The 11,424-nt window shown below is 44.3% G+C and overlaps 1 protein-coding gene across 1 annotated transcript in view; it reads right to left on the bottom strand.

Moving 5' to 3' along the window:
* Nucleotides 1–2,331: 2,331 nt before the first annotated feature.
* SDC1 (syndecan 1) overlaps nt 2,332–11,424 on the bottom strand; it is a 30,016-nt gene continuing 20,923 nt past the window's right edge. Inside the window, exons 2-5 of the mRNA XM_069973132.1 lie at nt 8,700–8,775; nt 6,922–8,063; nt 5,517–5,634; nt 2,332–5,417 (exon numbers count right to left, since the gene is read on the bottom strand). Of these exons, the coding sequence (XP_069829233.1) occupies nt 5,251–5,417; nt 5,517–5,634; nt 6,922–8,063; nt 8,700–8,775 (1,503 nt within the window). The 3' untranslated portion in view covers nt 2,332–5,250. The remainder of the gene's footprint in view (nt 5,418–5,516; nt 5,635–6,921; nt 8,064–8,699; nt 8,776–11,424) is intronic.

The following is an 11,424-nucleotide window of genomic DNA, read 5'->3' as shown; positions in this document are numbered from 1 at the left end:
GGTTGGGCTCATTGACCTTCCGGTCTGTTCTGTGGAAGGAATAAACAATCCTCCTTATCGGCTGAGGAGAAGTGTCCTAATACCAGGATCATAAAATGTACAGATAGAGTGAGGTATACAAGAACCGCTATAGATATAGATAGATGGCAGCAGGTCCTGCCCGAAAACAAACAAATATAAGCTAAAAACTTCCTAAGGCTCAACAAACTCCAAAGGCAAGCAGGGTATATTCCCATCCTTAAAGGGGTGGTCCAGTACAGTGCTCTTTAAAACAATTTTAATACACAGACTTACACAGAGAATAATAGGCGATTATCGCTCCGTGTAAGAGTGTGTGCACACTACGGAATGTGCAAGGATAACCCGCTGATCGTCCCATAGACTTCATACTATGCACAGGTGGATTCTGCCGCCCGCTCCAACAATTGACTTGTCAACTCTTTGAGCAGACGGTGGATTCCATCTGTGTATAGAATGGAGTCTACGGCACGGGTGGTGGAATCTGCGCGGATTCCGTAGTGTGAGTGCACCCTTATAAAGACAAAGCTAATTGTGTCTTTAGGTCCGGATCTAAAATGATCGGCCAACGACTGCGCAATAGTGATGCGCGGCCAATAGCTAATAGTTAAATAAACTGTTAATAGATTGCCTCTGCACGCTCCCAACGTCACAGCTGCAGCTTTAGAGCAGTTTCTGAGCCGACAGGCCATTTAGCCAATCAGTGGCAGGAACCAGCGCGGACAGTGACTGGCTGAGCGGCCCATCAGCTCAGAGAATCTGTGGCGCCCGGAACAGAGCAGAGGGCCGGGAGCGTGCGCCAGAGGCCGGGAGAGTGCGCCAGAGGCCGGGAGCGCGCGCCAAAGGGCGGGAGAGGGGCCGGGAATGCGCAGGGGTAATCAATTAACAGTTTGGGGCAATGGCTGCACTGACATCGCTAACTATATATATCTATGATAAATGCTAAATAGCCTCTGTAAACAAGTGCCCATCTAGCAGATCGGAGCTCGCTTTAATTATTGATCGGGCTTGCCTCCGCCAGATCCCTTATCAGCTGCTGTATGTCCTGCAGTAAGTGGTTTATCTTTTCCAGTCTGGAGAGCAGGTTTTCTATGGGGATTTGCTGCTGCTCTGGACAGTTCCTGACATGGACAGAGGTGGCAGCAGAGAGCACTGTGTCAGACTGGAGAGAATACACCACTTCCTGCAAGACATACAGCAGCTGATAAGTACTGGAAGACGTGAGTTTTGTTTTTGTTTTTTAATAGAAGTAAATTACAAATCTCTGGCACCAGTTCTTTTGAAAGAAAAAAAGTTTTGATGAACAACCCCTTTAAAAAGGGTGAACGTGCTGTTCCATTATGAGTTTTGCTGCAAAAAGTCAATAACTTTTTTTTTTTTAAAGTAAAATTTTATTGCATTTTACCCTTACAATATATTACAGAAAACTGTTTAACATGAGTCACATGGTACAAAGTCAAAAGGTTCCTTAAACATTGCTCTATTATAGGCGTAGCAATCTATAAACAGGAACAGGTGGTAAGTAAAATCAGAACCTGTGGCTTGTGACATCTGTAAAGGCACGTTCACACTAACGCAGCAGCGCTGTTTTTGAGGCAAAGTCTACATTAGGCAGATGAAAAAGAACAAACACGTAGCTTTGCTTATTGCTCATTTCTCCTGCATTTATCCCTGAGTTGTGAGCACTCACGGCCGCATTACGTAAAGGGATTGTCCAGGATTGGATAAAGCACAGCTTCTTTCTTGCAAAAACAGTGCCACCCCTGTCCTCAGGTCACGTGCAATATTACAATTCTGCTCCATTCACTTCAATGGAACTGAACAACCCCCTTAACTGAGGACAGGAGAGGGGCCATTTCTGGAAGAAAGCAGCCATGTTTTTTCCCCTAAGCTTGGAGAAACCCTTTAAATAGTTCTTGGTTAACTACATCTGTCATGGCTGCAAATATAAAGCTGGCCTCTGCTGACTTTCTCAAGTGTGTGACCATCTCTTCATGGCAGATGATGGGGGGCAGGGACGGCCATGCTTAGTTTCAACATGCTCAATCCTGTGATTTCAAGTAATGTCACTGCCTGAAGAGTCCCTCCATGTTGAATGTGTTTCTGGTGTCAGGACAGATGAATTTCCAATAACTCTAGTGTCCAGCCAGCTTAAAGGGGTACTCCGGGCTGGGTGGCTTTTTTGCCTATGGCCGGGAAGGAGGTGGATGAAGGGCAATGACGCCCCCTTACTTCACCGGTGCCAGCGCCGTGTCCCGGATTGCGGTGCGATCCAGGACACGGTGCTGGCACTGGGGAGGTAAGGGGACGCCATTGCCCTCATCCACCTCCTCCCCGGCCATAGGCAAAAAAGCCCCCCAGCTCGGAGTACCCCTTTAAGGTGTCCCTATGATTGCATAATCCGATCAGACGTGAAGAGACGCAGGTGGAGCACTGGGTAGTACAGAAGCCAAGGCAACTGATGTCCAAAGGTGGTGATCCTAGTTCTATTCTAACCAATACGAACCAAGCATAAGACTTTTCAAGCATTGCCCATCATCTTGGCCACAGTACACAGCAGACAGCTGAAGTCTCTCGACCCCCAACCAAAGGGGTAATCCAGGATAAGAAAAACATAGCTGCTTTCCTCCAAAAACAGCACCACTCTTGCCCCCAGTTTGGGTGTGGTATTGCAGCTCAGTTCCACTAAAGTTAATGGAGGATAGTTGCAATACCAAATACAACTTTTAGCACAAGGGTGGTGCTTTTTATTTTATTATATTATATTTTTCTTATCCTGGTTAAACCCTTTAAGTCTGTATGGGAGGACACCTTAAAGGGAATCTGTCATTGCTTTCATGCTGCCTGAACCACAAAGCAGAGAAGTCCCCAGTGACTTCCCTGCCCTTACCAGCCTTGATGGGTATAGGGAGAAGAACTATCAAGGCAGGCGTGGATCACCTATATGACTTGTGGTTCAGGCAGCATGAAAGCAATGACAGGTTCCCTTTAACCACTTGAGATGCAGTTTATCCAAGACTTTAGTATGAAATAGTGTTAGAAAGGATGGGAAAAAAAAAAAAAATCACAACAATTAGAAAAATACTAAGAATTTCTTTCAATCTATTTACAGATATAAACATCCCATTGCTAAAATAAAAAATAATAAGAGTCACCAAAAATAAGCTTTTTAGCTTGGAGCAAGGAATTCTATCCAGCTGCTTCTTGCTATTGTTAGGACGGCTCGATGACATGCAGTATGGCAGTCGGGTAACATTACGGGAATCTCTTTCATGCTGCCTGAACTGCAAGTCATCAGCGTCATCCCTGGTTACTTCTATCTGAAATATCTCTCCTACGTCCAAACAGATCTATTAAGTCTGGTAAGGCGGAGAAAGACCACCAAGGACCACTCCATGACCGATTCGGGCAGCATGAAAGTAATGACAGACAGGTTCCCTATAAATTTCTACACTCCCAAAAGGGATAGCCTGCCTAACCTCACTGATCGGGGGACAGGTCCCATCTGCACTTGAAGGTGCCAAGAACTCGGATCCCTAAAACATAGGACATATCAAAAACTTTTATGAAAGCATATTAATCCTATAACGTAACACAAGCAGACCTGCCACTGAGTATCTAGCGTCCTACCCTTTCTGGGATTATTTTTTGGATCACATTTAAAGGAGTCTCCGGGATTAGAAGCGCATGGCTGCTTTCTTCAAAGCATAGCACCACACTTGTCCTCGAGGAGTATGTGATACTACAAATGAATTGGCATTCATTTCGATGGAGCACAGCTGCAATACCACACAAAAACTTAGGACAAGAGTGGCGCTGTTTCTGGAAGAAAACAAGCCATGTCTTCCCAATCCTGGATAAACCCTTCAAAGAGTCTGTTTCATACACTCTTGGAAGTACAACCACTTCTTTACACATTCTAGAAACGTAACTTAAAAAAGGGGTTCTGGGTCAGCTTACTCTGAAGAGGAGCTCAGCCGCCAGATGTCTGACATCATGGCACGGCTGCTTTCCAGCACCGCTGCTTTCCAGCACCGCCATACTGTGCCATGATGTCAGCTGCAGAGAGCGTCTCTTGCTTTAGACTGTGCCACCCTCCTCCTCCGACTCAGCACTGTGCTGTACTCTCGAGACGCCCTCTTCAGCTAACGTCACAACACAGTATGGCGGCGCTGCAACGCAGCAGTGCTGTGACATCAGCCTTCCGACGTCTGAGCTCTCCTCAAAAGTAAGCTGGCCCGGAGTACCCCTTTAAGGCTCTTAGATCCTTATATATAATAAAGGCAAAAGAAGTTTTTTCTTTAGGCTTAACAGAGACTTAAATCAATTCTCATAACCTGCTTAAAACATTTACAGCAAAAATATACAAGTATACTAAAAACATAAAAAACAACAAGCCCTAGCATCATATGCGTTAAGGTTGGCACTGCAATCCTCTGATAAGGACGGAAGAAAAACTTTTACATTGAACAAAAAAAAAATAAAAAAATGCAACAGCAAACAGATCAATAAAGGTTAAAAAAAAAATTAAAAAAAATTAAAAGGCTAGTGCAAGAAGATAACCTAGAAACTGAGAAAGGTGCGCGGATCACCACTGACGCCGGATCATGGACATTGTAGATTTACAAACAAGTGAATAAATAGGTGCGGCAGTTTAAAGCTTAAAAAGTAAAAAAAAAAAAATGGAACACAAAAATAAACACATGGAAAGCCACCGAGAAGGATCGGACGGACTTTTTCGTAGAAACAACCACTGGGCGGCTTTTTTTGGACTTTAGTGTTGTGAATGTAACGGATCGCTCGGAGTTCTGGATGTAACACTCGCATTTTAAGTGCTGATGTGGAGTCTGGAATAAACCGAGATTCTGTACCATTAAACGGTCAAGAGGACAAGAAGGAGGGGAAAAAAAAAAAAAAGTCTATATACAATTCTAGTAAGGCATTAGTTATATTATTCTGGAAGGTACTGTCACCCAGGAAAAAAAAAAAAAAAAGTCAAGGGGTACGGTGTGACAGTGCTAAAGGAGTCTTTAACTCGTGTGGACAATAAAGGCCTTCTGTATAGAGGCACGGCGTTGTGGTAAGGCACGCTGAAGACTTTCTCCATAAATAATGTCCAGTAGTAGTCCTATGAAACCAAAAAAATAAAATAAAAAAAGGCCACAGAGCAAAAGCTGTGGGTTGAAAACAAGGTGGTGAAGGCCGTTATTGAGAATTTGAAGATTTGCAGGACTACGCGTAGAACTCTCTCTGTTCCCTCGGTTTCTGATATCCACCATTGGACTGTTTCGGTTCCTCCAGAGAGTAGCTGCCTTCGTCTTTCTTTTTCATCCTGTATAATACGAAGGCGACCAGGAACGCTGCAAACACCAACCCAGCCACTCCACCTGCGATGATTCCTGCAACCCAAGAGGTCAAGTATAAGAACACATGAAAAGTTATACAAAAGAAGCCTCGAAAAACACAACATAAGATCCCAGGGGAGTGCGGGGGGTTACCTGCAAGAAGTTCTTTCCTTTCCATGATACCGTGTGAGGCGTTGGAGGTACCGTCATCGGTCATTGTGTCTTCACGGTTCATTTTGTTCTCTGGAGCAACCGCTTCAAAAAATATATCCTAAAAAGGAGAAGAAAAAAAAAAAAAAAAAAAAAAAAAAAAAAGTATAATATACAAGCTCATTTATAGTCAGTACAGCTCAACGGCTAAGAAACTTAAAGGATTGTATAACACTACATTTTTGCATAAATTTTATCTGAAACTACATCAGATAAGCTAATTTCAAGGTGATTTCCAATCAGGAATGTAGGAGACATGTTTTATGTAAAGAACAGGAACCTACTAAAGGCTGATCTTCATAACGTATGAAGATGTGGACGTGTATCATGGCATAAACAAAAGCGCTAAGAAGAGTTATTGATTCCCACCAGGCTAGAAAAAGTTACAAAACAATCTCTAAAAAGAAAAAGTTTGGACTCCACTGATCCAGTTATATTCTGTATAAATGGAGGAAATTCAAGACCATTACCACCCTCCCCAGGAGTGGTCCACTAACAAAGATCACAATAAGAAATCCAAGGTAACCTCTAAGCAACTAAAATACTCACCCACATTAGCCAACGTTATAACGTTATGTACACTAGTCTGCCATCAATGGTCGTGAGACTAAAGAGACTGCTCTCCAAAAACAACATTGCTGCCTGTCTGCAATTCGGTAAAGACTAGTACTGAACAGAGATGGCAAACTATTTGGTTTAGAGAATGTTGCCGAACCAGAGTATTTGGTTTTTGACCCCCTTTGGCTGCAGAAGTTAAATGCAGCCCTAGAGTCCTGGAAACCATGGATATAGCTATAGGCGGGGAGTGAAATGCCGAGCATTCTGGTTTGCCAAATCTAAACAGTTTGGCATCTCTGCTCAACACTAGTCAGGACATGCCCTACTGGATAAATCCCTTAATAAGTGACAAAGCCCAGATACACACATTTCATGGATACAATCCGTACGTGGATCAGATCTACGGATCATGTAAACCTCATGCAGTGTCCAGTTCGGCCTTTCTCCCAATTTAGGTATTTTAAAGGAAAAAAAAAAAACAAAAAAAAAAAAAAACACTTATTGCTGAGGCGGGAAGAGAGGTGCCACAGCCCTAGGGCACAGTAGTTCTATCGACAGACTAATCGGGGGGAGTATACTACTTCTTAGTGAATCTACTTCTGGCACTGGCTCAAAATAGTGCATCAAAAACTGCAATGGTGCTTGACAAAAAGCAGAGTATGACACGACCCTACGGAGGTCGCCTCAAGTCTGCTTCTCACCCACAGCACAACCAAAGCAAGTGAAAAAAACTTGGTCAAAACAGTTGTTTTAGTCTACTAGGTCAGGAGGATAAATAAGCAACACTTGCCTCATCCACCCCCGATGGTCCTTCCTCTTTAGAGTCTGAAGTTTCATCACTTTCGTCAAATGGATTCCTGGAGACGTTATAGTAAACAGTGGCGCTAGGCAAGTCGTCGGTCTCTGTATCTTCGGCAAGGTTTTCCCCTTCATTTATTACTGGAATAGCAGTTGTGCTTTTAACATCGGGAACATGGACTCTCCTGCCCTTAGGTTCATGTGTGTGGGCTTCAGGAGGCTGCTCAGCTTCTGTCGGCACGGTGGGACTGGGTGTAGTTTTATGGTGATGTGTATGGTGAGAATGACCATGATGGGGATGTTCTTCCTCAGCCACAGCAGTTGTAGGTTCAGCTTCTTGAACATTATCCTCAGGTTCAATTGGGTCGGAGGCACTAGTAGTCACTTCTTGCTGAACATCTCCTTCAGCGATTGCACTTGCAGTAGTATGATGAGGATGGTGGTGATGATGGTGGTGGTGTGGATGATGAGATGTGGGAGGTTCTGCAGTTGTAGTTTCCGAACCTTCAATCTCTGGAAGAAAATCAGCGCCTAATGGTTCTACCGTAGCTTCATTGTTATCCGGGTAAGTACTGGTAGAACCAGAAGTGGTTTCTTCCGGAATACCACCATGTTCTGGCAAATCTTCCACAGGAGTTGTAGGTTCTTGGGGAACGTGATCTACTTCAGCCTCTACATCTGGTATACTGGTTGTAGTTTCCTCAGGCAAATCAACGGGTTCACCAGCATCAAGAGGGGCACCTGCTGTACTCTCATCCTCTCCATGTGGCTCAGAAGTAGGAGGTATAGTAGTTGTATGATTGTGATGATGATTATGGTGGTGGTGGTGGTGATGGTGTTTTTTTGTGTCATTCTCCTCTGCTAAGTCAGCTGTGGTGGTCCGCTGTGATTGTGGTGTTGTGGCCTCAGGCGTAGACACTTCAGCAACTGTATCCACAGCAAACAAGTCTTCGACGATGTCCTCCTGACTTTTGGTGGATTCGGCAGACTTTGTGGTGACTTCTACATTAGTTTCTTCCTTATCGACAACCTCCGGCTCCTGAGCTGCTGTAGACCCTTCCACCGTGGGTACCAGTGCCGGGGCAGACGTAGAGAAGACAGTCACACCCTTAGACTCCAAGTCAACAAGCAAAACTGAAAAAGAAAAATCACATGTCACAAGGATAAAGCTATGTGATCTTATGAAGCAGATATTGGGTCTAGCGGTGTTAATGAGAAACTATCAGCAGCTTAGTCTAAGCCCCTTTTGTGCACAAGGTGCTGAGGATGAAGCCAAGTCTCTTTACCTTCATCCTCAGCGCCATTTCTGTGTATTTAGTAGTTATATCAAACTAATCAGGCGCTTTGGAGCACTGGGACAGATCCGTCCCAGGCCGCCATGGTACCCCTAACCCCCCCTTCCCCTCTGAATGTTCATCAATGGAGCGGGCCAACTGGGTTAAAGGTTAAGATTTTTTCTCTTTGAAGGGAACCCATCATCACTTTCATGCTGTCTGGACCACAAGTCTTTAGGGCGGCATTAAAGGCTTTTCCCTATTCCACTAGTCTCAAATCAATAGATCTTTTCCTCCTTGGGTATAGGGGGAACCTATCATTCAAGGCCAGGGGGATAGGTAGAGGCCACCAGGGATCACCCCTATGGCTTGTGGTTTGGCCAGAATGAAAGCGGTCATAGGTTCTCTTTTAATTAAAAGAACTTTGTTAAACTTTTCTTAGATATGGGAACAGAAGTGCCATTGGTGTGAATGACATTAGTGCATATGTACTCACCATCAGACCCTGACCCAGAATAATCCTCATCATCTCCAGAACCATCAATGTCTTCAGGTGGAACAGTTGCATCAATCTAGAAACAGACAAAGAGTGGCAATTAGTATCAACCAACCCAGAACACTTAATACAACTGCTATTAATCCAAAAGCATCATACACAGTACCTATACTAATAGTACGCAAAGGTCAACATCAAGACAGACAGCGCTACTGCCTTTTCCAACTATCCCCTCCTTGGGGAAATTGAGCAGAGTCTATAAGATTAGAGACTCCAAAACCATGCGACTGCTTGAAAGACCCTTATAAGACATTATAACCTTCAGTGTTTGTTATATGAACTCAGTAGATAAAGTGTCACGCATCTGAACAAGACAACGCTTGGTGTAACGTGGTCCGCGGCAGTCCTCTGCATGATGGACACCATAGGCGGTATTACCACTTGCATCCTGACGTCTCTATGCCTTGGATGTCTCAATTGCAAGTAATTCCTATCCCCCATCAAATAAAGATGTCAAATAGACACATAACAGAGACCCTGCCCTATAGGACTTCTAATACCCAGAGGCCGCCATCCCCCTCACCTCTGACCCACGTGCATCACTTATGGGTTATCAGGATAGAGAGTACAAATGCCTGCGGTCAGATAAAGGAAGATATATGTATCCAGACCTCAGAAGTAACACATGGTACCAACACATGCCCTCCACAACCCTGAGCGCTGCAGTGTATCACCTTCTTACATACCGTACGTCTAGTGGTTATGGTTCTAAAAATCAGTATTGTCAAAGAAAAATTATTGCAAAATAAGTCACTGTTCTTTAGGAACCATAGGATGCAGTTTGGTGTCACATGGATCTACACTACGGACAGCATGCTACCATACGATGCTCCATTGTGCGTCCTATGTCCATTCTTTGACGCAACGATGGGAACACCCCATTGACTGTGTAGCTGCTCAGGAAAAACAAACCCTTTAGATCGAAGTTTAAAAAATAAAAATACACGCAGATGGAGTCAGGGAATAGTTCTAGTGATTATGTTAAAGGAAACCTTTAAAAGAAGGAATAAATAAAATAAGGGGTCTGATTAAATTAGGGAAAAGTCATAAAACATGGAAGGTTGCACGTCAGGATGGAAAATTGCTCCAGGGCTTAATCCAAAGGTTTAGAAATGGCCTTTTAAGAGATTACTGGGTTAGGATAATATCCGTCTCCTGTACGTGACTGAAAAGCATAGGATTGACAGTAATCACAGCTCACAGATTTGTGCAAATACAGAAAAAAAAAAATATGTAAAAAATTACCATTGATGTGACCCCAACAGACACTGATGAGTTATAAAGCAGTCATCCTTTGCAGTGTGATCTGGGTCCTATAGAGGGCACTTTACTACATATTATGGGTGAGCCACATTTTGTGCAGGCCCCCCTATTCCCAATGATCCATTGGAGACTTCCTTTAAGCCACTTTTACTATGCACCATCATGGTGTGGTCATGAACGGCCTTGGAAGATAACCGTATCGGGTTTGGTCGGAGTGTTCCTTTAAGACATTGTAGAGGCTGAATATCTGTATAGATGTATGTACACATGGAAACATGAAGTGTACTGTAAGGGGAAAGGGGGGGGGGGGTGACAACTAATCTTTATGACCCTGTTTGGTCAACAAGACCGTGCCAAATTTCTGCTATTATAACCTGCAACGTGAGCTCCTCGTACAGGGAACAATAAGGGCTTCTCAAACAAAAGTCTCAAACAAAAAGCTGGTTTTTCCAAATTTACACTCCTGCGAGGACAAGTGTCTGCCTGTGCCGGCATCATCTGCCAGGAGGTCATACAATCCTATGTGCTGCTGCTGCCGGCACCGTGCCATGTGCCTGCCAAAAAGTGCAATGCCCCCGATGGTCCAGACCCGGTAGCTAAACTACAACTCCCATCAGGCCTTGAGAGCCGGCGTATCTGTTCTGCAACCTGTAAAACTACAACAGCGTCCGTACTATAGCATAGGTAACCCTATAGAGGGCGCTATAGTAAGCTGTAGCTTGCATTAATCACCCAGTAGTTTCCCAGCTTCCAGGAGGCCTCGTCTGCTGTACTATTCCATACAGAAAGTCCCCAAGGACGTGGAGGACAGCGCAGGGGCTCATGAATAACGTCCATCAATCACCCAGTCATAACAACCAGCCCCTGATAATAAGCCAAGGTTAAAACAACCTGTATAATGGCAGGCACGAGGCGGGAGGTATCACTATTTAGCAAGTCTCCCCTGCAGAAATGAAGCCACGTGGAAAAGTTTACAGGTTTAACTCTCGACTGTCACAGTCCATTACTCCGTGTCCTATAGGATTTGTCGTCATCGGCCATATCGCTTAGCATGTGACGTGCACCCTTATACAGCATGTTCACGCATCTTACAGTCACAGTACAGGATATGTTACAAGTGGGGGGTCCTGTCCTATGGCACCCCAGTTTTACTGTGATTGAAGTTTTCCTGAAAGTCCCTTATACGTTTGCCATGAGCATCAGGGATACAGCGTATAGGGACTCTCCCAATTGACATGTCGGTGGAGACAGGGTTCTGGTGTAATGGAAAAATCACTGCCATACCCCTTTGTTCTGGGAGAGATAAGCCTCCCCTCCACATAGAGAAGAACGGAATGTGTGGCTGTGTGTAAAGTGTCACTGTTGTCATAACCTAAAAACCTCAATCTAACGCAACAGTAGA

This window comes from Dendropsophus ebraccatus, chromosome 6, assembly GCF_027789765.1.
Source record: "Dendropsophus ebraccatus isolate aDenEbr1 chromosome 6, aDenEbr1.pat, whole genome shotgun sequence".
Classification (NCBI taxonomy): domain Eukaryota; kingdom Metazoa; phylum Chordata; class Amphibia; order Anura; family Hylidae; genus Dendropsophus; species Dendropsophus ebraccatus.
This window is presented reverse-complemented; position numbering and strand designations above follow the sequence as displayed.